The sequence below is a fragment of the Ipomoea triloba genome, chromosome 4 (genome assembly GCF_003576645.1).
Source record: "Ipomoea triloba cultivar NCNSP0323 chromosome 4, ASM357664v1".
NCBI lineage: Eukaryota > Viridiplantae > Streptophyta > Magnoliopsida > Solanales > Convolvulaceae > Ipomoea > Ipomoea triloba.
In genome coordinates, this window is record NC_044919.1 from 24,029,401 (window position 1) to 24,055,759 (window position 26,359).

At 35.8% G+C, this 26,359-nt stretch overlaps 2 protein-coding genes across 2 annotated transcripts; one reads left to right on the forward strand and one right to left on the reverse strand.

Annotated features, from left to right (window-relative positions):
* Positions 1-5,007: 5,007 nt before the first annotated feature.
* Positions 5,008-9,654, reverse strand: LOC116016298 (ATP-dependent Clp protease proteolytic subunit 2, mitochondrial-like). Its single transcript, XM_031256496.1, has 3 exons — positions 9,255-9,654; positions 8,528-8,954; positions 5,008-5,393 (listed from the first exon to the last, which is right to left on the reverse strand). Exons 1-2 carry the CDS (start codon positions 9,583-9,585, stop codon positions 8,536-8,538), a joined length of 750 nt encoding a protein of 249 aa, XP_031112356.1. The 5' UTR covers positions 9,586-9,654; the 3' UTR covers positions 5,008-5,393; positions 8,528-8,535.
* A 5,436-nt stretch (positions 9,655-15,090) lies between these two features.
* Positions 15,091-22,097, forward strand: LOC116016297 (succinate--CoA ligase [ADP-forming] subunit alpha-2, mitochondrial). Its single transcript, XM_031256495.1, has 7 exons — positions 15,091-15,452; positions 16,263-16,472; positions 17,059-17,229; positions 19,000-19,123; positions 20,186-20,247; positions 20,689-20,770; positions 21,558-22,097. The coding sequence occupies exons 1-7, from the start codon at positions 15,219-15,221 to the stop codon at positions 21,692-21,694; spliced, it is 1,020 nt and encodes a 339-aa protein (XP_031112355.1). The 5' UTR covers positions 15,091-15,218; the 3' UTR covers positions 21,695-22,097.
* The last annotated feature ends 4,262 nt before the right edge of the window (positions 22,098-26,359 follow it).

The following is a 26,359-nucleotide window of genomic DNA, read 5'->3' on the forward strand; positions in this document are numbered from 1 at the left end:
GATTAAGACCACATTTGTTGAATTAAGCCCATCCGGGAATGAGCAAGAATTCAAACAATTCAGTACGAAGTCTGAGACATCCCCTCCAACGACATCCCAGTAGTGTTGGTAAAACCCTGGATTCATCCCATCAGGCCCTGGGGCCTTATCCGGGAACATTGAAAAAAGGGCATCCTTAACTTCTTCAATCTCAAAGGGACGTAATAACAACTCATTGTCAGTCTGATTGATACGAGGGCTTATTGAGGTAAAGAAAGATTCGTTAACTGACAAGCCAGAAGAATGGAAAATATTCTCAAAGTAATGCAACACAACAGACTTCAAAGACTCCCCTTCCACCCACTCACCCACATCATTTTTCAATCTAAAGAGAGTATTTTTCTTCTTACGAGCAGAGGCATACCTGTGATAGAATTTCGTATTTGCATCAGCACCCTTGAGCCAGTGTTGTTTTGCCCGCTGCTTCCAAAAGATATCTTCCTGAGCCTCTAAGCGAGACAACTGGGACTCAAGCCGCTGAAACTCTGCCAAAGACTCAGTGTCACGACAGCCCCTCAACAAGAATTGCGCCTTCCGTAACTGTCCCAACTGCTGACCGAAATTATGGAAGTGATCTCCTCCCCAGCTCCGTAACCTCTCTCCACAGAGCTGTAAGCAACTCATAAGACCCCCAGCTCTGCCATCATACCAAGCATGCTCCACCACATCCCTACAGCCATCATCAAGTAACCATGCCATCTCAAACTTGAAACCTCTACGACCTCTCCCTGCCCTCATAGCAATCCTATCAATACTTAAGAACAAGGCCGAATGATCAGATGACCTAGTTACAATGTTTTCAACATAAGCATCCTCCAATAGACCTCTCCAAGTAGCATTAGCAAGGACTTTATCCAGCCGCTCTTCCATCCAATCCACAGTACCCCTACCCCCTCTCCCAGGTATACTGGTAGCCCCTCAACGGGAGTTGAGACAGGCCGCAGTCATCCATAGCCTCCCCGAAACCGCGAAGGAGAGCATCCGGATGCAGATTACCACCTCTTTTTTCATACTGGAACAAAAGATCATTAAAATCCCCAACAACAACCCAAGGCAAGTCAGACAAGGGTGCTAACGAACGTAACAAGTCCCATGACTCCCTTCGTCTGCTCCGCTCAGGGAAACCATAGAAACAAGTCATACGCCAGCACGGGGAACAAGCAACACGAACCTCAACATCTATATGGTTCTTCGAGTAACAAAGAAGCTTCGCCGTACAATTTCTCCTCCAAAATAACGCCAAACCACCACTCAAACCAACATTATCAACATAAAATAGGCCATCGAAACCAAGCTTAATCCGTAGACGCTCTGCATGAACTCGGTTAACCTTGGTTTCCATAAGAAAAAGAAAGTCAGGCTTCTTTCTGGACACTAAGTCCACAGCTTAGCGAACTGTGCGTGGATTGCCCAAGCCACGACAGTTCCAACTTATGACACTCATGATGATGGGCGGGACTAGGAGCCAGTACCCGCCTTGAACAAGTTTTTTGAAACGTCGGTCATAGCCACATCCCCTCCACCATTCCTACCAGCCCGCCTACTGCCCAGACTTCCCGTTTCGCGACGGCGCTTTGCTGCAGCCACTACTACCCTCTCGGCTTCACACGGCGCAGCCGTCTGACTTGCGACAGCAGCACCACGGCCCCACCCTGAGATAGCATCGTTAGACACAGCAGCTTGGGAAGGGCCTTCTAACGGAACCAGCCAAGGATCACCAATGGCTCTCGGCCCTCCCCGACCAGCCCCAGCACGCAGATCGGCTCTGAACGGGAATTGGTCGACAGTTAACCGTGATTCTCTTGCCCCTAAACAGAATTTGTGAGAGTGCCCAAGCATGCCACAGAAGAAGCAAAACGTATGAAGCCTCTCATACTTGAACGTGACCCAGCACCACGATTTATCTCTCTTGATAAGCTTCATACGGCGTTTGATGGGGCGATCAACCGGGATAGCCACACGGATTCTGTAAAAGGTATGCCATGGTGATCCCGCAAATCTATCGTCACAACGGATGAATGAACCAAGGAAGTTTCCAACCTGCTCAAGAACGATGTCCGACGTATATCCCATGGGGAGGTCATGGACCTGAACCCACATGTCGATTGAATTTAGCGCAGCTTCAACAGGCAGCGCACCATTACACACCTGGCGACACACTACCGTGTTGTTCTCAAACGACCATGGACCACCCTCGAGCACGTACTGCATGTCGGTTTCATGAAAGAATACGAACAAGAAAAGGTTCGGTTGCACTTCGGAAATCTGAACTCCCTTGACCGGTTGCCACACTGACGCCATCACCTGTCTCATGAACTCGATTTTAACAAGTTTTGACGTTAGGAACCTTCCAACCACAACCCAAGTCTCGCCCGAACCCACCTCCCCAACAGCGTCACCCACTGGTTCGAACTCAAGCGCCTCATCCTCCAACACCATGTCTGCCCACCGTTCGGAAAGGCCGCCAACCTCATCAACCTCTTGCTACGCTGCCATACTGGAGAAACTGGAACCAAAACCGAAGAAAACCGATGAAACAATCGGAGGGAAGGCAGAAGAAAGACAAAAACCCTAGAAAAACCTAGGAGAAAGCCAAAACCCTAGACACGCTAGAGAGAGAATTTTTTTTTTATTTGCCGTCTCTGATATCAAACATGCATCCTTATTTCTTCAAATTATAATATTGAAATTGCAATAATTTAGAAAAAAGTTATAGTATAAAATACTTTCTTATTCGTAATACAATTCTACTTATTATTTTACAGAATATCCATATAATAATATTGATTGAACTTAAACTATAATTCTATAAATAATTTCCCAACCTTAATACAATTGTAATTGAAACATGCATCTTTATTTATGCAAATAATAAATTGAAATTGTAGTAGATATACTTTTCTATTCGTAATACAATCTACTTATTACTCAACAGAATCTCCAAATAATAATATTGATTGAAATTACACTGTAAATAATTTCCCAACCTTAATACAATTGTACATGAAACATACATCCTTATTTCTGCAAATAATAATATTGAAATTGTAGTACATATATTTTCCTATCCGTAATACAATTCTATTTATTATTTTACAGAATCTCTAAATAATAATATTGATTGAAATTACACTAAAAATATTTTTATAACCTTAATAGAATTGTACATAAAACATATATCTTTATCTATATCTATCTATATTAGGCAATTTATATCGTGGACCACGGTGCACAATGCATTGTGCACCCTGTACCAAAATGTTAGGAGATGAGTTCTGTGTATTCTAGGTAATCGTTCTGTGTATTCTAGGTAATCGTTATGTGTATTCCAAGCAATCATTATGCGTATTCTAGGTAACTGTCCTGTGTATTCATGTTAGTAACACATGTTGTGATGTGTTTGTGCATTCGAATGTTTAGGAGGATGAGTTCTAAGTATTTTGTGTCAATATTCTGTGTATTCATGTTATTAACACAGGTTGTGATGTGTTTGTGCATTCGAATGTTAGGGAGATGAGTTCTATGTATTTTGTGTCAATATTCTATGTATTATGGGCAAACGTTCGGTGTATTCTAGGCAAACGCTCTGTGTATTCTAGATAATGATTATGTGTATTATAGATAATGAATTCGTTGGAGTCATTCGCGTCTGCGTCCACTAACATCGAAACGACGTCGTTTTGGACCAGGGTCCACGATATAACGATTGTCTATATTACTAATAAAAACAAAAGTCTACTATTAATACTGTCAAAGCGGGCAGGCCGCCCCACCGCGGGCCAAATTTTTGGCGGGCTTTTGCGAGCCGACCTGTTAGACCCGCAGGTTAGAATTCGTGTAACCCTAATCCGCCCCGCGACTTTTTTTTCTTTCTTTATTTTTATTTTTTTTTGAATCAAAATTTAAAAAATGAAGTAAAGTATAGTGGTCTACAATAGGTGTATTGCAAATTTACGATACATAACATAGTTAACTACTCTATACTAACATAATGTTTTTCTTTTAGATATAGCCTATAGGCAGGTACAAAGCAAATTAATATCTATGATTTCATTTGATATTATTTTCTAATTAAACCATTTCAATTAATAGATAGTAAATTTTAATGCTATACTATATTATGGTTTTTTTTTTATTTGGTGCATATCACAAACAAAACAGTATTGCATTTGGAAAGATTATTAAATAAGTTGGGTGAATTAAGTTTAGGATTAGGAGTATTTAGTACAACTAATCTCAATTTAATTGTAAGTAAATTTGTTATCTCAATAGAGTACATAACTATTTTATTTAAATAAAATGCAATTTGTAATTTTCCTTTCTCAGGTATAAATAATTGTAGTAGTCAGTAGTGAAGCATTGTGCGTAGTGGTCGATAGTGAAGCATTGTGCGGTGAATTTATGGTTTGCTCTTCAAAATTTAATATTACAAATAAGATATGCATTCATAGTGGTGTATTTAAAGGACGAATCATTCTATGAAAATAGTCTAAATACTGATCCTACGTACCTATTTTCTTTTGTATAAAATGTAGTCATAAATTTTTCTTTCTTTCTCAATGCAGTTATAACAAATTCATTTAGTGCATCACGCCAGTAAAAATACTTTATTAAAACAATAATAGAATGATTAAAAATAACCCAATAGAGTAGCTCAAGTGACAAGTAAACTCTCTTTGTGAGAAAGAATTTTGGGTGAACCCAAGTTTGATCCCCACAAGTGACGATTCTCCCATGCCTCCCGAAACGAATGCAGGTGAATCCCGTTGAATTTAACAAAAAAGAATGATTACAAGTGCAATTTTCTTTTTAAAAAACTTTAGCCACCAACACATAAAGTGAATAATTGTGTCGGTGGCGAGTACTTCACTACTACCAAAAGATAACTTCAAATTGTAATATATTAACTCCTTGATTTTGAACTGCGCATTCTGCACAACATACCATAATAAAAAAAAAATTAAAAACTGAACAAAATGGTTTTTTTTTTTTTAAATATCATGGGCAGTTTATGGTTTCAAATTGTACAAAATTGCTAAATATCATCATTTTATGTGCAGATCAATGGATAAATATAGCAAAAGTAGAACAAACAATGCCACAAGCAAGTTTAACATGGTCAAAGATGATTGCTTTGGCATCAATGGCATCCCCAAACTGTAAACCATTTGTTGCGACAATCAACCTCCTAGAAAACTAGGCCTGCCCCATAGCCTACTATATAGAAAACAAGACAATAACTTGAATTGGAAATAAGATGAAACTTGCTTTTTGAGAAATTCCCAGTGTTAGTTGATCAATGCAAAAGGCACTCAATGGCCGTGTCCGAGATGCACCCCAAGAACAAAGTTCCCCTGCACCAAAATAGGAACAAATACTAGTTAGTTTCTGAAGCAAAGGATGTTTAGAAAAAATGGTCCCATAGCCCTGTTTTGTTCACTACCAAAATGTTAGACAGCAGAAATTTAAAGACATGTTTTATTTGAATATGAGAATCGGCATGGGTTTTGGTAGTAGTATGTTTGGTAGTAAATTAGAGCCAGAATCATTACTGAAATTGTCAGTAGCAATTGAAGGATATGAAGGGTGACCTAATTCTGGTTATATGGTATGAAAAATGAGGTCTCTCTCAAATTTTTTATTCCGATTATGGTATCAAAAGTGGCAAACCAAACAACCCTTGTATTTTCTGCATGAAACTGGTTTCTTAAACAAAGCATGTTTAGAAATTCTGGTCATATAGTCATGTTTCATGAACTATCAAAATGTTAGACAGCTAAAAACAAAAGAAATATCTTTTCTGCATGAAACTGAGGATTATAGCAATACAACACTAGATACAGAAGCCAATTGAACACTAGATTATAAATCCACTCTAGTGTCAATCTGGCTACAATAAGCAAAATGCAATCGTATTCCATTTAGAAGTTAACCTATTGAACTGTCAAAAGTCCAAAGTTTCATAATAATTTTAGTACCAACACCACTGCATATTCTTCAAGCAATAATTTCTCTAGCTTGACTAAAAGGCTCATTCCAGTTTGGTGATAAACAACGTTTTCAAATCTCAGTATGAAAAATGTGGCAGAAAACTTTGATCCTAATCTTATATTCCAATTTTAAGTACACAAAAATGTTTCCTAGATCAAGGAAAAAGATCCAGGGCAATAAACAGCCAAACAGGAAACTGATGCAGGGCGATCTGATTAGAGAGGGAAAGAGATTGCGGCCAACAAAGATTGAGATTACTTTTAGTGGACTGAAAAGATTGTGTAACAAATTCTATAGCTAGTTGTTTGTTTCTTTTCTAAGGTAAATATTCTTTTATGATTCTTAGTAGTAGTATTTTACTCTAAATACATCTACAGCCTTTGGTCTAAATATTCAACTTTCAATCAATTACTATTCTTCAAAACTTAATTTGGTTGCTTCTCTTTTCTACTTTCAACCCAAGAAGTCTCATTGGTTCTTAAAAGTTAAAGAGAAGGTTTACACTTCTGAGGGTATCAAAGCTCTCCAAGAAACAGGCAATAAGAGACCCACATGCAATTTATTTGCTGTAGATGAACTAGAGTAAGTTCAGGGAACAAATTATGAATTTATTTATAGAGATAGACATGTAAACTTTGTTTAAAATTTACATAGCCTTGATACCCATCTTTGAGTTCTGTGACTATAACATTTTCATCTTATTACATCCTAATTATGCAAGATCAGATAAAACAATCTAGTACTTTATTGGGTTTATTCTTTATCTTTGACCCCTTACAACCAGCAAAAGTATGATCTCAACCTAGCAATTTTTTTTCAAAAAGTGTTAATTGTCCCAAATCATTCTAAAACAGAAAGGTTTAATAGAGTGTACAAGAAAGGTTGAAGCTCTATGTAAGTCCAATCTCACGATTATACTCATGCTGAAAATTGTTATGCTGTAGTTTGAGATTGAAATATGATGGCTCAGAGCCGGATGCACAATTGTGTTGGGATTTTAGTGTACTAGCAGCAGGTGATCTATTTGATGGTATGGGTTTTTGCCATAATATATTATTCACCGCGTTTGTAAACTCACTCATCTAGACTTTTGGTTACTGAACAACTCTAGTTCTCAGTAAAGGTAAAAATAAAGTTAATGGTAAAGAAAAGAGTAAAGGTAAAAATAAAGTTAATGGAAATTATGCATTATGGGCACCTGAGGAGAGTAATGAGTTGTTACAACAAGGTGAAACCAATGCCAATCAAAGATAATTGTACTAACAAGATGAATATTTTAATTCGTATTTTTTTCATTCTAGACATTTTGATGATTATAGTACTCAACATTAGTTGTTTCTTTAGTTGAAGAAATATTTTTATTGGTTATATTTAGTGAAAATTGATTATTTTTCTTTAGGTATAATATACTATACTCTTGTGAAAATCAATATTTTTTTTTTTTGCAATGAATTAATTTATTTATGATTTATAAAAATATATTTTTGTAAGAAAATTATAAATAATGTATTAATAGAAGTTATAGAATATTTGTAAGGGTGTATTCAATTTAGAGTTTTAATGACTTTTGTAGACTTTTTAATATGAAAAAGTTTTTAAAAGTTTATAAATGTTTGTCCTATGGATATTTATACTCTTACAAAGTTGATAAATGTTTAAAAGATTCTAGGAAAGTTTACAAAGCTCTATAAAAGTCAATTAAAATCCATCACTTTAAAAGTCTTTAAAAGTCTTGATTGAATACACCCCCTAAGTGATATTCTCATACCCTCTTACGCCTCCTTTGTAAAAAAAATTCCAAGACAGTCCTCATTGTGTTATGCAATATATCAACTTATGTGTTATTTCCTCAGAGACATGACTCTGCATCCAATGTTAAATACTTACATTTCTTTTCCTTATTTTCTATGCAAACAACAGTTTCAAGAAAAATGAAAAGAGATGTAGACAATTTCAATAAAATTGAAGAGATGATGATTTCAAAAAATATACAAACCAGGAGGGGGCCCATAAAACTTGATATGATCCTTATTAGAAAATAAATGGGCATGCAGTAATTATAATATGATCTATAAGATAATGTATAAGAGAAACTTCACTGCAGTCCCAGAACAAGTGAGAAATTTTCTTGTGTACAGTTCACTGAGAATGTGTGGGCAACTACATGCAATAACTATTCACACATAAAGTATTCCAAGAAAAAGTTTTAAACTTGCTCTGGGATCATACAAAAATTTTCTATATATTACTGACATCACTTCAAGTAAACACTGTTGTAAGTTCATATTGAAATAAAAGCTAATAAAATGAAAACTCAGCATAGAAGCAAATAATAGTCATCGGCTTTTTCTTGATCAAAAGAAATGGGTATTGAAGATGCGTTGTATATAAGAATGTTAGTAAAAATAGTTGTTGGCTCAATTATGCAACAAATGGGTAGAACTAATAAAAACTAAAAAGTTGCATCTTGAATCTATAATTGGAAAATTAATATTACCTCAACTTCTAGTTTGAACTCTTATCTTTGTCCTCTTGTGCAATAGCATCAGTCACCAGAGACAGAGGTCTTTGATCTATAACTTCATCAATTATCCCAAATTCTTTTGCCTCCTCAGGAGTCATGAAATAATCTCTATCCATATTTTTCTGAATTATATCTACTGATTGCCCAGTATGTTTTGAGTACAATTCATTTAGAGCATCCCAAACCCGAACAATTTGTTTTGTGTGAATTGTCATATCTTTAGCCTGTCCACTGTATCCACCAGAAGGCTGATGAATCATAATTGTAGCATTAGGGAGAGAACGTCTCTCACCCTTGGCTCCAGCAGCTAGAAGTAGTGATGCCATTGATGCTGCCTGACCTAGGCATATGGTGTTGATGGGAGATCGAATGTACTGCATCGTATCATATATAGCAAGACCTACAAGGAAAAACGAAAAAGGAAGTTCAATCTCACTCTTCATTGAAATAATGTCTAAAACTATTCAGGCAGCATTTTTCTTTCTCTTCATTCCAGTTACCTCTACAGGCAAGGGTAATCATATGGACACTCAATCTTTACATAGTATATATGTTTCATTTCAGTTCAATTAAATTACAAGCAAACAATAATAGTGGGAAAAAAAACAATCTTCATTACTATATATTATTTTCCGCAACAGAATTAGAAAAAGAAAATTGAAATTCAACCCTAATTGAAAACAACAGAAGAAAAACTGACCGGCGGTGACAGCGCCGCCAGGAGAATTAAGGTACATATGGATGGGCTTGGAGGGGTTCTCGGACTCGAGAAAGAGGAGCTGAGCGACAACGACGTGGGACGTGTCGTCATTGATGGGGCCATTGATGCAGATTATGCGCTCCTTGAGAAGCCTCGAGAATATGTCGTAGGCTCTCTCCCCTCGAGAGGAGTGCTCTATTACCATCGGAACCAGTCCATAGCACCGCCGAGAACTGTAACGCGCCTGAATTTGGCCGCAAAGCGGTGGAGCTCTCAAAGAGGCGGCGGCAGAGAGCCCATTCCAGAGCTTGCGCGTAATGAGGCAGCGCATGGTGGTGAAGAAAATGAAAGAGCAAAGAGGAAGATTAGACGATTAGGGCTTTTGAGTTTGGAAATATAGTAAGCCTTGGGGGCGTCAGTGCGTCACTGTCTAAGTATCAAACCGCCAGGCTTGGCTGCCTAGTCTTGCCTAGAGCATATAACAGTGGAGTTTTGTTTTTAATTTTTGAGAAGTTTTTGTAAGTATGATTAGAATTTTTGAGAAGTTTTTGTAAGTATGATTAGATAAGAGAAATTTGGAAGAAATAAAAAAATGAGAAAAAAGAAAACAAAAAAAAAATTCTAACAACTTAAAAAAATAATAATAATAAAGTATGATTTCAAAGTTAGAGTGGCAGTCAAAGTGGCCGCTAGCTCCGGCCGGCACGTGTTTTCTTTATTTTTTATTTTTATTTCTAACAATATTTTGTGTTTTGCGGGAGGAAGAAACCATCAAAAAACATCTCCCACATCAATGATAAACCATTTTAAATTTTTTGGGTGGACAAAAACCAAATAAAAGCTTCTTATGTATGCTCTTAGGGAAATTGAGTGAAATGGTCAAAAAAGAAAAAGGGACACTTTTAAAACTTAGACAAAAAAAAAAAAAAAAAAAGGAAAAATTCGGTTTGGGACTTGAGTTTTGGTAAAAAAGCCAAGTCCCAAATTAGTTTTTTATTATTTCAAAATTATTTTTTCCACCTTAAATACGAGAAACATAGGTATCACTTGGGTTTAAGCTATGTATTTTTGTACAACACAAACACAAGTCCTACTTGTGTTTGTAAAAAAAATATAAAAAAAAAATAAAAAATAAAAAAAATTAAACATCGAATGTATCGGCCAAGGTAACCATTAGCAACTGCCGAACTAAACCTTCAAACATTTCCAACAACAAGCGTGTAGATGCAGCCCGTTTCCTAGGATTTTGAAAAATAATACGGAGTAATAATAAAATAGTGCCGATCGAGAGGGATCAGGAGTTCACTAGTAGCAACTGGTTGACGGGGTGAAGCAGTCGGAAAACGACGGTGACCTATGTGATTGCTGGTCGATGCCCAATGCTTAGAGGTGGTCAACGACTATGTTAGAAATTACCTGGTTAGGTGGGTGTTGGCTTGTCGACGACGCAGGAGGTCGCCTGTGGTGGAGTAGATCGCGGTTATCTGGCTGACAGTGGAAAAGTTGTTCTAACTTGGCAGTGATCAATTTTGGTGAGAGCAAAATTGAAATCCAGAAACTTTTTAACATTGAATTGGGTCACAAGAGAAGCCTAACAGAGCCGAAGGAGGGGAACAGAGCGTTTAAATTATGTTTTTTTTTTGTTTTGTTTTACAAACGCAAGTGAGACATGTGTTTGTGTTGTACAAAAATACATAACCCAAACGTAAGTCCCATTTGCGTTTGGCGTATACATTTTGAGAAACGCAAGTGAGACTTGTGTTTCTCGTATTTAAGGTGAAAAAAAAAATTTAGAAAAAAATGAGAAACTCATTTGAGATTTGCGTTTTTACTAGAAACTCAAGTCTCGAACGAGTTTTTCCTCTTTTTTTTTTTTGTCCAAGTTTTAAAAGTGTCCCAATTGTGTCCCTTTTTTCATCCTTGTTTACCATTTCAGTCAGTTTCCTTCTTGCTTATAGGGTGTCAAGGTGAGTTAAAATTCGCAGGTCAACCCTAAGCCACTCCGCGGGGTGGCGAGTTAGGGCCTAGAATTTTTTTACCCTCGAAAATGCGGGTCTTACGAGCTTGACAGGCTAGTCCGCGCAAGCTTTCATAAATTAAAATACACACACACATACACCATTAAAATTTTAAAAAATGTATTTTTTTTTTAATTTTAAACACGAAAAAATTTTAATATTATTTATGTTAAATTGTTTGAATATAGAATAGTAATATAATACTTTATTTTAGTTTTGAAGTTAGGCCCCCGTGTTTGAACATGATGTTTTACTAAGCAAACGCTAGTAGCACCATTTTCCAACCACTTTGAGATTATTACCCTACATGAAGCTAGCAAAGACTGTATATAGTTAAGGTCATTTACAGGGCATATATAGAAGTCATATGGATTAAACACAAATATAGATACCCTAATGGTTATTTTTGAAGATAATGTTGCAAACATTGAAAAATTGAAAGGGAGTTACATTAAAGGTGAAAACACAAAACACAATTCATCACCCTAGTTCTTCCATATACATGAACTCCAAACCACTTAACAAGTTAATGTTAAATAGATTAGATCCAATGAGAATAGTATAGATCTTTTTACTAAGTCCTTGCCTACCTCAATTTTCTTAGCATTGAAGCATTAAAGATTTGAGCGTGTACTCTTTTTCTCGCCGGTATGGTTATTTTCCCACATGATTTTCCCTACCAATGTTTTTAACGAGGCACATAAAGGCACATCCACATGGTAATTAGTTAAAAGGGGAGTGTTATGGAATACAATAACTTGGAACCCAAGTTGTTATAGACTCAATTATTCCAGTTATAGATATATTCTAGACTTCTATTTTATCTTTTAGAGATCTTTTGCGATTATGCTTTTTACCTCTATAAATAGAGATCTCCATGTATTATTATAGCAGATTAGCAATAGTGTAAATATTAATAAAATTTAGAGTGAATGCCTTTTTTGGTCCTACTTTTATTGGCCATATTCCAATTTTAGTCCGCTTTTGTTATTTTTGCCACATTGCGACCGCTGTTATTTAAAGTGTTCCACTTTTAGTCCACCGTTAGATTTTTCGTTTAGTGACCGTGTAATCCAAGGGCATTTTCGTCTTTCTATATTTGTCTCTTCTCCTGTAAGCTGTAGCCCCTATTCCACTTGAGCCACCGGTCCAGAAAAAGACGTGAAACACCTTAGCCTCCCTTTTCTCGCCGCTCTGTGCCACCGTCAAATAACATAATTGATCTGCAAGATTATCACCTTCTTTCCTAACTTCTTCTCCTTCTTCCGAGAGCATCTTGTACCGACAAACTGGGCAAGAGTCGTGGATCCAATTTTGGAGACCTGTAGAAATTCGATTTTGGAGATACTGGTGATTCTCGTGCAACCAGAGCCGATTTTGGAGACACCAGAGCCGTGCAACCACTTATCAATGCAATCTGGGAGCCGTGCAACCACTTATCAATGCAATCTGGAATTTGGAGACCTGAAAGAAAACGAATTTGGAGGATTCGATTGCCGCCGGGGAGATACTCGATTGACTTCTCCTTCCGATGGTTTTTGCATTTCAGGGAGATACTCGATTGACCTCTCCTTCCGATGGTTTTTGCATTTCTTTAACAACAACAATCGCAGATTTGTTGACAGAGCCGCATCTACCATCGCTGGTGTCGCTGTCGCCGATTGTGGACCACCGCCGCAGATAGTCAGAAGGATCTCGCCGGAAGTCCACCGCTGCCGCCTACGCCGTGCCGAGCCGGGGAGAACTCAGATTGAGCCGATTCCATCGTCGATCTTTTTACCGGCAGATCGGAACCACCTTTCGCCGGCAGGAAGGCAGAGGACGTCGCACAACCAGCAATTGGAACACTATCTAAAGCTGCCATGAACGCTGATCTCAGCACTCTTGTCTACATTGTTTATTACAATTTCCTCGGCACCCTTCTTCTTCTTCCCACCTTCATCATCAGACGCCGCAGGTATAATAATCCCTTCAATTATACACCAAATTCCCATATCAATCTTGTATAATTATCTCATATTTTTGGGTTTTGATGTTTCAGAAGTGAAGACCATAGTAAAAAGACGAAAGTAGCCCTCCCTCAAACGGCCATTAGACGGGAAAGTTAACGATGGACTAAAAGTGGAACACTTTAAATAACAGCGGTCGCAATGTGGCAAAAATAACAAAAGCGGACTAAAATTGGAATATGGCCAATAAAAGTAGGACCAAAAAAGGCATTCACTCTAAAATTTATGTCTCCCCTATATTATTGTACCTCTATTATTGTCTTTTTTAGTCTATTCTATTTACATATATCAATTGCACACAACACACCGGAATATGAACAATAGAACAATTAATGCAAGTAAATGTCTCAATTCACAAAAATAAAAAATAAAAAATTAGGGAGAAGTCATGGAATATTTGAGTTCATGTTGCATTTGTTATATTGTGGATCATGGTCCAAACAACGTTGTGTGAACCATAGTCATCAAATAAAATTGTAGCAGAATTAAAATAATATTTTAGTGTTGCTATAATAAAACTATTGTGTGTGAAAATTAAAATGAAACTAAAAATAGAGCTCATTTAATAATGTATATTGTCAAATGAAACTATAGTAGAATTAAAATGATACTTTGGTATTGCTAAAATGAAACTAGTATGCGTGATAAATAAAACAAAAAATTAGAGCAATATTGTCAAATGAAACTGAAGTGTAACAAAAATGATACCTACTTCATGGTCCACAGTGAAATTCTTTCATGTTGCTATATGTACCATGTTATGCGATATAAGGATTGGATTACACATAAAGTGAGCAATCATTATTGTGTGAACCATGATCTAGCTGCGTGGACCATACTATCAAATAATGTACATTCAGTACACAAAATAATGTACGTTTAGTATATTAATAGTTTTAATCTAGAATTGTATTACGAATAGAAACGTAGGGGAAAATATATTTTATTAGGAATTGTATTACCATATTTTAATGTACAATTGTATTACGAATAAGAATTGTATTATCATATTTTAATGTACATTTGTATTACGAATAGGAATTGTATTACCATATTTTACAATATTACACAAATCTTAATAGTATAGGAGTATTTTGGGCGGGAAGTTAAAGTTGAGGATATTGTTTTTATTAATAGTATAGTATAGATTGCATTACAGGAAAATATATGTACTGTATTATTACGATTAGTAATTTTAATGTAGAATTGTATTACGAATATGATTGTAGGGAAGAATATATTTTATTATGAATTGTGTTACCATATTTTTATGATTTAAAACTTTACCTTAAAAAAGTTTGATTAATCAATTAACCGATCGATTAACTGAAAAAACTTTGATTTGATTAATTTCATCAGTAATATAAAGTTCGATTTAATTAATGGTTAAAGTTTTAAAAACTTCGATTAAAACCGTTCGATTAATCGAATAGTTAACTGATTACACACCCTTACGATCTGCATATGGAGCAATCATTATTGTGTGGACCATGATCCACACAATTGTATAGACCATACTATCGAATGATGTATATTCAGTACACAAATAATGTACTTTTAATATATTAAAAATATAATTTATTGCATTTAGGTAAAATACATTATTTAAGTACTGAAAATACATTATTTTATATAAAATACATTCAACGTAAATAATATACTTTTAATATATTAAAAATATATTTTTTGTTATGGTCCACGAGCTGGACCATGGTTAACACAATAATTTGGTGTAATTTGCCTAATGTGAGTCCAACAATGTTTAGTGCAATCCGGATCCAATAAACATGGATCCGGGTCTGACTTGTTTATGGGGCCAACTGGCAACCTCTGCTCGTTGAGAATTTTGCCCATTTGCGCTTCCGCTCTGCCCTGCTTTGCACAAGAAATTTGGAGCTTCGCCATCGAAGCCGTTATTCCGTATAAACGCAGTACTGATGGCTCGCCAAGCTTCGAGATTGATCGCTAACTTGTCAAAGAAGCTGAACCCTAACGCCCCGTTGCCGGCGTCATCTCCGCTGTGGCAACACCAACAAAACCGATGCTTTGGATCGCCTACGCCGCCTCCGGCAGTATTTGTTGACAAGAACACCCGTGTCATCTGCCAAGGCATCACCGGAAAGAACGGCACTTTTCACACTGAGCAGGCCATCGAATATGGGACCAAGATGGTACAGAATAATGACAATATATTTTATTCGTATATTTTGTTGTACATATGTTTGTGTTTAATGGCCCATTGATAGTTTAGATCTAATAAAGGTTGGTACAAATGTAGAATTTGAAATGCAATGTTTTTTCCTTCTTTTCAGCATTTTATGTTGATAGTTTATGGGTCTAATTCATTTCTGCTAATTGGGATTTTCTATTGTAGAATTCTAGAATTGATGTAGATTTTACCAAAAATAGGGATAAAGTGGAGAAGCAGAAATTTGTGTACAAAAAAAAAATCTGTTTAGTGTTATGTTTTCTATTTGATATCAAATCAATTTAATGTTTTGAAATTGAAGTAGATGACCAAACGGTGTAATGAGCTAAAAACGTGTGCATAAGTGGCTTTTTCTTGGATACTTGTTAACCAAGTTATACTGCCTTTGCTGATTTATAGAATGCAGCAAATACTTGTAGGAGTTAGTGAGGTTGGAAGCCAGTCATAGTGGCTACTTTGATAACCATTTTAGGGGGATTTTCATGTTTTCTCTCAGATTAAATTAGTTCATTTTGATAGCTGCAAGGCTAAGTAGCACTATGATATTTGATTTGACCAAGTTTTTAAGTTCTTAATGTTTTGAACCTTAAGCCGTGAGAGTTTGGTTTTGACTTTATTGGCCTCTTGGCAATTTTTCTTTATTCAATTTCATTATCAAAGTTCATTTTGAATGTGCTTCTTGAATTTGTATGCTTCTCTGGTCTATTGAGGGTTTGCTGAAAGTGAAGAAATTTGCTATTTTCTCATTCTTACTTTTTATATGCTTAACCAGGTTGGTGGAGTCACCCCCAAAAAGGGTGGTACAGAACACTTGGGACTTCCTGTTTTCAACTCTGTTGCAGAAGCAAAAGCAGAAACCAAGGCTAATGCTTCAGTAATCTATGTTCCTCCTCCTTTTGCTGCAGCAGCCATTATGGAGGCAATGGAAGCCGAATTAGATTTGGTTGTGTGCATCACAGAAGGAATTCCTCAGCATGATATGGTAAATTACATATTTACATTTTGTCCTACATGCTTGGCATTCTTTTTAGCTGTACCAAGTAAGAGAAGAAAAGTGATATGCAATGATTGCAGGGGATTTTATTTATTTATTTATTTATATATATTTTTTATACATGGTTGCATTCCCTTGGTGAAATTAATATCTTTTCTTTTCCCATAAAACACAATTGACTAGAACGAAAGGGCAAGGTTTTTTTGTTTTATGTTTTTGTTTTTGTTTTTTTTTTTGTTTTTGTTTTTGTTTTTCTTTTGTTTTTTTGTTTTTTTCTTTTTCATGCTTCGTGTGCACATTTCTGCCTCTTCCTTTTAATTGGAAATTTGGACTTTTGGAGTGAAGACCCTTATGGTATTAACTATTAAGAAATGTGTTTTGTTTGTTGTAATTCTCATTGGGATTTTAGTATTGAGATTTGAGGAATGGCTTCCCAGAGTGGACTTGGTACACCTCCGCAGTTTGGTAGCTTGTATGTTTCATTTTTATTTTTTCCTTAAATTTCTGTTAGTACCTTGATTTCTTCTTTGTGGTTCTTGTTACTCATTCCAGCCTCAATAACTGCCAACTACAGGTTAAGGTAAAAGCAGCTCTTAAGAAACAGTCAAAAACTCGTCTTATTGGTCCAAATTGCCCCGGCATTATCAAACCAGGTGAATGCAAAATTGGAATTATGCCTGGTTACATTCACAAACCTGGCCGTATTGGAATTGTTTCTCGATCTGGTACATTGACTTATGAAGCGGTAAGATATACTGTATTGTAGTATTATTCTCATGTTTAGTGTCTATCTCTGAATTTCTATTTTTAGGCTTGATACTGCATGAGATGTCTGAATATAAATCCTGTTAACTAGAAATCTTGATTGGAATGGAGATTCTTATTTAAGTTTTACTACTGTTTTAGTCAAAGGACAATTTTCCAACATGAATTCTCTCTCACATTCTATTTGTCCACATTGAAAATAGCTTCATTTTTTCAGTAAATTTGGGTGAAAAATCTAATGAGTTAATTCCAGAAATGGTCCTTCGACTATTGACTTTTACCAATTTTTGTCATCGACTTTTAATTTTACCAAAGTTGGCCCCTTAACTATTGATTTTGTACCAATTTTGGTCCTCGACTTTTAATTTTACCAAAGCTTAACTATTGATTTTGTACCAATTTTGGTCCTTCTGTGAAATCAATGTTAAGTAGGTGTTAAATTGAGAGCAAAAATGTCAAATCAAATATTTTAAGCTTTCTTCTTCACTTTGTTTCCCCTCCTAGTGGTGTCCTTTTCTACCATTTTTGCTATCAAATAATAAAAAAAAAAAACACCTAATACAACAATATATAATATACAATAACACTCCACATCCAGTTAGAGAATTTACAAAAAAAAAAAAAAATTATTACAGAGTATATATATATATATTACATTGCAGTAAACAAAAACAAAAACAAAAAAAATACAAAAAAAAAATTTAATTACTTGAAACAATTTAACATAAAATGTAAAAAATAAATATATTGACTCACATTGTTCCCTATATAATCTTGCGATGGAGGAGGGGAAACAAAGTGAAGAAGAAAGGTTAAAATATTTGATTTGACATTTTTGCCCTCAATTTTAACACCTATTTAACATTGATTTAACAGAAGGACCAAAATTGGTACAAAATCAATAGTTAAGGGACCAACTTTGGTAAAATTAAAAGTCGAGGACCAAAATTGGTACAAAATCAATAGTTAAGGGACCAACTTTGGTAAAATTAAAAGTCGAGGACCAAAATTGGTACAAAATCAATAGTTAAGGGACCAACTTTGGTAAAATTAAAAGTCGAGGACCAAAATTGGTACAAAATCAATAGTTAAGGGACCAACTTTGGTAAAATTAAAAGTCGAGGACCAAAATTGGTACAAAATCAATAGTTAAGGGACCAACTTTGGTAAAATTAAAAGTCGAGGACCAAAATTGGTACAAAATCAATAGTTAAGGGACCAACTTTGGTAAAATTAAAAGTCGAGGACCAAAATTGGTACAAAATCAATAGTTAAGGGACCAACTTTTGTAAAATTAAAAGTCGAGGACAAAAATTGGTAAAAGTCAATAGTCGAAGGACCATTTTTGAAATTAACTCAAAATCTAATATATGTTTATGACTTATGGGCCCATCACCATAGTATGGGGCAGTAATTGCTAGATCTTTAAAGAAAACTGAATAGGGGACTTTATTTATTTATTCTTTCGATAAGTGAAATTTCCTGAAGCTTTTATATCCCCTAACATGCTTTTGGTCCCTAATACTTGTGTTTTTAAAATGTCAGTATAATACATGCTGCTTCTGCTCTTAGTTGAACTATTTGAATGGTAGTCTATGGCTATGAGATTATTAAGGAAAAAGTGTTTGATATACTTGATGGTTGTCATTGCTGAGTTCATATTATATAAATTCATTTTCCAAGTACTTTCTGCAGTTGCTATATCATTTATCATTTGTTATTAATAATTCAATCTGTAACCTATTTATAGGTTTTTCAAACAACTGCTGTTGGTTTGGGGCAGTCAACCTGTGTAGGGATTGGCGGGGACCCTTTCAATGGTACAAATTTTGTTGATTGCTTAGAGAAATTTGTTGCTGATCCGCAGACTGAAGGTAAATCTTTTCCAAGTTGGAGTGTAATTTTAATCTAATTTGCATGTTTGTAATATAGATTGTAGTTGGAGTCTTGTTTAAGGTTTGGCATGATGATGCATACATCATATGTGTGTGTGTGTGTGAATGGTGTGTGTGCGCGTATGTATATTTGAAAAGGTTATATTTGTAGTTGGAGTCTTGTTTAAGGTTTGGCATGATGATGCATACATCATGTGTGTGTGTGTGTGTGTGTGTATGGTGTGTGTGCGTGTATGTATATTTGAAAAGAATGTTTTGTGATTTATAAAATATAAGCATGATGAGTTATTACGAAATTATATATGCCCAGTGTTAAAGGAATTACTTCTGTTCTTTTTGTCTCTGCCAACATGTTACTCTTTGTATGCTTGTTTGATATTAGTAGCATTTAAGAACTAAGACTAGGACTAGCTTTCACATTCTATGCTAGGAGTGTTGGATGGCCGAACTATTTGGCTTAGAACCAGTCAGACTTGAATCAGCTTGGTGTTGACAGTTGACTGAACTACAACAGAGTTTGAATTGGCTGGAGTAGTTTCTCAACCCAATAACATGTTCTCAGGTGTTGATGGATCCTTTGTGGTGGTGTTTTTAGATCTCTCATCCCTCTAGTATTCTCTTTGGTGGGAGTAAAGCTATTACATGATATATTTTTGTTGAGAGTTCAATTGAGTTGAGTGAATAATGCATTGGTTATATTGCAATATTGCACTGTTTCGTTAAAATTTATCAGACATTTCTTATTGGACTTGATTAAACTGAGCTTTGGTAGTGTCTGCTGGACTCAGCCTAATACATGGTTTCTTTAATTTAAATCCAATTGATAAACAGTTTACTGACTTTGGAGACTAGTCTCCCAATGTTTATACATGGAAACAATAAGACTTACTTTCCTCTGGTTTCTATGTTCTCTTACTGTACTTTGCATTGGTAGCAGGTTTGTCTTTAGTATTAACATGCAATTTTGGAAGTGTATCTCTCCAACAATGGATATCCAATTGTGCTTGTCTTGTCTTATTATGCCCGCATTGTCCATTTCAGGTATTGTGCTTATTGGTGAGATAGGTGGTACAGCAGAAGAGGATGCAGCAGCCTTCATAAAGGTGAGTAGTTGGTGCCTTTTATATGGCATGATTATAATATTTTATGCAATCACTCTGCTATTATGAGTATCATCATGACATCATGTATATTAAAAATATTATAAAACCAATCTCATGTTAGAGATTTGAACATTTGATGTACATATTTGTTTAGTGTTTCTTAAACCATAGTTTTGAAAAACATAATAGACAACTTCCTTACTGTAATGCAGGATTTATTTTATGTGAGCATACTAGTAGGAGTGTTGGATTATTCCAATTTCTCAAAAACTTTCTAAATGTCTTTTGACCTGTGCAATTGTTTTTTACATGAGATGCAAAGGGTTTTCCAGTCCTTTCTTTTTGGTAGTCTGAAAATTTTAAAGTCTATTACGATGCGCTATAACTTATAAGTGTCGTTTGCCACGTGGCGATTAATAATTCTTTATGAAACTGAAACAGGAAAGTGGAACTGAAAAACCTGTTGTTGCTTTTATTGCCGGGCTTACTGCTCCACCTGGACGGCGAATGGGCCATGCAGGAGGTAATGCGCTGTTTTCAGCATCTGTACACTTGGTTCCACATTCTTATGATCTCATGTTCCTTGCACCAAGCGTCTCTCCCCTTTTATTCACTTTTTAGGGGGTCAGGGGAGAAAATAATGATTTAATCAATTCCAATTGATGCAGAGTTATTAGCTAAAAAACAGCACTTTCTTCCATGCTTTAAGGCTCTCTGTCTCTCTTCTTCTTTATTTTTTTTTCCTTGCTGTTGTGCCAGATGCTCCTTTCATTTATAATTTTGAATTGATCTGTTAATAGCTTTTAGTTCTGTTTAATCAAGGATTATGTTTCAGCCAAGTATGGACTATTTTATATCTGTCGTCGAGGAATACTGTATTTTGTTATGCTACTGATTGAAGGTACTTTTAAGCCCGTACCATACTCAGACTAACCCCGTTCACACCAGGTTGACCCAATTAAGGGGCAAAGTGTTAGCCAGATTGGTTTTTCCATATGAGAGGGAGGTTTGAACTCCTGACCTCTCTTAAGGGATGAGAGTGCACGGCCACTCACGCTAACCAAGCTGGTTCTAGTGGAAGATTGTTTAATATAAATAAATGTACTCTTTAATTTCTAGATGATACTCTACTCATTTCTAATGTAAATTATAGGATTTGTTTCATTACTTTCTTCAAGTTGTGATTTTGTTTGTTTGTTTGTCTGTCTAGGTTTTCTAAATGGGATTCTTCAGTTACTTTGTATGTTTTTTAGTCACGTTTTTGCACACTACGCATTACTGATCTGTTGATCGACTGTTTGAATTTGCAGCTATAGTGTCAGGTGGAAAGGGTACAGCTCAGGACAAAATCAAGACCCTAAAAGAAGCTGGCGTCACAGTCTGTGAATCTCCAGCACAAATTGGAGTCACGATGCTCGACGTCTTCAAACAAAGGGGCCTTGTGTAAAGCCTTGAGCATCTTCAAACACGAGTCTCATGTAAGCCTGTGGTAGATTTTTTTTGGTTGACGGATTCACTTTGTCGTATTGTCCTATTTAACAGATAACGAGATAAAAACAATGCTGATGCTGCTGCATATTGTGTTAACAAAGTGCTCGATGAAGCCACCGCAATAAGCGTTTGGTTTATACTTGTCCAAAATTGCCTTGGCTGGGTGGTTCATGTTGGTATCGTGCAATTTGTTGCCTGTTGCAGCTCGGCAAAATACCTTGCGAGTGAGTTACAATTGTGTAACCAAACCATTGGAGTTCCTTGTTAATTGTTATGATAGTAAACCTTTGTCTTGTTGAGTAATAATTTTTGAAAATGTGTCGAATCTTAAAACTATTGTGAATTTTTTGTTACCTTTAGCCCACAGCGCTCTCCGGCTTCGCTGAAACGGATTGTATTCGTAACGCTAAAAGTACAACAAAAGGAAGAAGCAGAATAGTAAAACGCAGAGACAAAGTATAATAATAATCTTAGAGTCATTGTCCTTTTTGGTCCTACTGTTATGGGGGCATTGCCAATTTTAGTCCACTTTATTAATTTTTGCCACATTGCAGCCAGTCTTATTTAGTCATTGCCACTTTTAGTCCACCGTTAAAATTCCAGTCAAATAGCCGTTCAAAACAGAGTTATTTTTGTGTTTTCATGCTTTGGTCATCACCTTTACCATTTGTAAGTGGTTTTCCTTATACATTTTCATCCAATGGAGACCTAAATCTTTCTATGCGGCGTCTCCTATTTTGGACGACTGCAAAGGGTAAATGAGAAAGGAGGAAGGGACGATTACAAATGTGTAAGAAAAACCACTGCAAAAGGATAAAGAAGATGGCCAAAGCATGAAAAGACGAAAATACCCATGTTTTGGACGGCCATTTGACGAGAATTTTAACAGTGGACTAAAAGTGATAAGTATTAAATAAGACTGGCCACAATGTGGCAAAAATTAATGAAGTGGACTAAAATTGGCAATGCCCCAATAACAGTAGGACCAATAGCAATGACTCATAATCTTATTATTCCAACAACATTTGAGTACAAAGAAGTGGTATATATATAATTACATTTGTAATGGAAAGGAATAAATGATAGATATAAATTATGACTATTATATGTTGAAAACCACAATGTCTACAATAATATTATTTATAACAAAAACAGTTAGATTAGTGTCCCAATTTTATTCCATTCGGAGTCGCATTTGTTTGCGGATTCAATTTATAATTTTGAAACATTTTGCAATTTTTTTTTTTTAGTACAGAGTCTTGTTTTAAAAATGGAAAAGAAGAGATGGTAATTTTGGTCATAGGTTGGAGTCAAGGACCTTGTAGTCCAGTGGCATCAAACCCTTCCCTTTATACGGGAGGTGGTGGGTTCGAGCCTCAGTGTTTTTTGCCATTTATTTCCTACTTTGGCAGAAAAGATTATCATAGAAGTGTTTTTTTTTTTCCTTTGAAATAATTTTACCATTTGTATAAATAGGAAAAATTATGATTTTAGTCCATTAATTATACTTAAATTGTAGATCCAATTCATGATTTATCTTATACAAATTTCTCTTTAATTTTGTTGAAAGTGACAGTTTTAATCCATTATTTATAAATTTTTTTATCATTAACAATTTATTTTGAATTTTCAAATTATTAAAAGGCGTATTGGTCATTTCATATAACCTTTTGAAATTTCCTCCATAAATCTTCATATATAAACTACCATATTCTTTTCATATTAAAAAAACTAAATCACTAGGAATTCCTTTTTCATTTGCACCATTTGTTCTCAATTATTTTAGCACATTCAAGACTACCAACTAATTTCACTTTCATGCTTTAGTCATTTCTCCATGTATGCTAATTCCAATACTTCATGCTAGTTTTTCCATATTATTTGCTTCATTTAAAGACCAATAAAGATAATTATCTCAACCACCCAACTACTGCTAAATCTAAAACCAAAATCATGATTTGGTAAAAAAGGATTGCATCTCCAATGAAATACAAACACTATTTAGATTAAAATAGTAATGCACTGCATTCACCTTTTGTATAAATCTCTACACACAATCAATTAGCATATTAAAACACTAAATTGTACCCCCTTTGTCCTATTTTGTTTGTCTTAAAACACTAAATTCTACTCCCTCCGTCCTATTTTGTTTGTCTGGTTTGGTTAACGAGACTTAACTGAAGTTATTTTTAATTCAATTTTTCATAATATTAAGTTTAGTATTTTTTTTTGAGAAGAATATTAAGTTTAGTATTAGTATATAAAATTTATATAGAGTAAATTGCACTTTTGGTCTTCTGACTATAGCACCTCTATTAATTTCAACACTTGACTTTTAAAAGTAACGAATTGATCCTTTAACTATGTTTTTTTTTAACGAATTTGGTCCTTCCGGCCAAATCAGAGGCCAAATTAGGCCGGAAAATTGTAACCCCTTTCCGATTACCATTTAGTGAGGGCATAATAGTCATTTGCTCTCTTTTCTTCTTCTCTTTTCTTCTCCTGTGCGCCGGAATCCATGGAAGACCATGGAATCCATGGGAGCAATCAACAACTTCATCTGATGTTCCCTAGATACAGAAACGCGAACTTTCATTAATTGTCTAAATGACACGGGATCCTAGGAGCATGGATAATGAGACTTTTCGGAAAGCAAGATAACTAATTAGGCACTATTCCTCGGCCAATGTGTCTAGACATATTTGTCCAATAAATATGATGGAAATGAAAAAGGAGATTGGGGACTTAGAAAGCTGGGATAGGAAAAAAAGGGTTATAGGGTAATTTTAATTTACAACACAACAAACTTACATGAATGACGAGAAGTCTAAGAGAAGAATCCGAAGGGCAAGCCAATATTATATATCTTGTTGGTAATGGAAACCTTTTGGAGGAATTTCAGGTTGGAAGAATCCACTGGTTTGGCTTTTAGGTTTATAATTGGTAGATTTAATGAGAAATGAAAGATGGCAGAGCTCATAAGGGAAATTGCAGATCTTATTTGCAGAGCTCATAAGGGAAAGATGGCAGAGCTTATAATGAAAGATGGCAGAGCTCATAATGAGAAATGAGAAATGAAAGATGGCAGTGTTGGTCCCAAGGGGATGGGGTACAAGTCTAGAGGGGGGGGGGGGTGAATAGACTTGTATAAGATTTTGCAAATCTTTTCGACCTCTCGTGTGTATTGGACTTAGGATGTTTAGGTCCGATACCTCACGGGATGAAGACAAAGTTTTATGCACAGCGGAAATGTTGTCCCCTTTTTAATTAGCACGAGTTTGAGTTAGTTCGAGAGGTATGATTATATGCAGTGCAGTTCGAGAGTTAGATAGCGAGAGATAAAAGCAGAAAGTAAATGCGAGAGAGATTTTTAAGTGGTTCGGCCAAGCCGCCTACGTCCACTCTTCTTCTAGAAACTCCCTAGAAGGATTGCACTAAAACTTCCCTTTTTAGTACAATGTCGAGCGCTTGAGCTTTGATCACGAAGCCCGCCTCAAGCCTCAGGTTTTTCGCCCCGCTTCTTGTTACTCCACCTCTCGAGCACTTGAGCTTTGATCACCAAGCCCGCCTCAAGCCTCAGGATCTTCACAAGACAGCTCCCAGGTTACTCCGCCTCTCCTCAGGTTTTTCTCCCCGCTTCCAGTTACTCCACCTCTCGAGCACTTGAGCTTTGATCACCAAGCCCGCCTCAAGCCTTAGGATCTTCACTAGACAGCTGCCAAGTTACTCCGCCTCTTCTTGCTTAATCCAAAGCAAGGACCTTTGGTTGTCACAGTTTAATGTAACAAACTCCAATATGACCAAAAGCTATCGTTGAAACAATGTCGATGTAGAGCAGCTTCGGTCACCTTCTGAATATGTATAAGTTTAAGCTTTGTAACTCTCTCAAACACTAAGATGTGTTTTTCTCGCTGTGTTGAATATCAAGGATGATATTCCAGATTTAGCACTTGCACTTTGAACGTTTGAATCAGACACCTCTTATGATAGCTTGATTTTCTAACTCAGTTACTCTTTTTGCTTGTGTCTTCACGTCCTTATATATGAGAGTTTAAGGAATAATTCCGTTGGAGGGAAAACTATTCCGTTTGAAATTGTCTCCCATGTTGATTATGGGACTTGAGCATTTTCAGCATGTTCCATGGAGTGGTGGTCTTGTAACTTGAGCCTTTTGTCTTGTAGTGAATATTCTTTAATCCACTTTCTAGAGTCCATGCTCCACTTACTCCTTTTGGCAAAAGTTACTCTTTTTATATTCCCATGATCCTTGTTTTAGGGAATAAGACCGGCCTTAGATTGGTGCGCCTTCTATCCGTTTGTTGTGCGATTCTGACGTGGCATCCACTTCCGGCAGATCCCATAACGTCCTGTAGGCACCTTCTTTTTATCTCCATGATATTCTTCTTCTCCAAACTTAGATTATTTTATCCATGCTTCCTTGACTGCCATTCAGTCCTATGGAGAAGTGTCAGTGTATCGAGATTGGTTTGATGTCTCGACTGACTGATGTCTCGAATCCACGTCTCGAACTGGTTTGATGTCTCGAGAGATTCTATCTCTCGAACTCTGCTTATGTTTCGAGACTTAGTTGATGTCTCGCAGACCCTTATTCCTCCAGTGT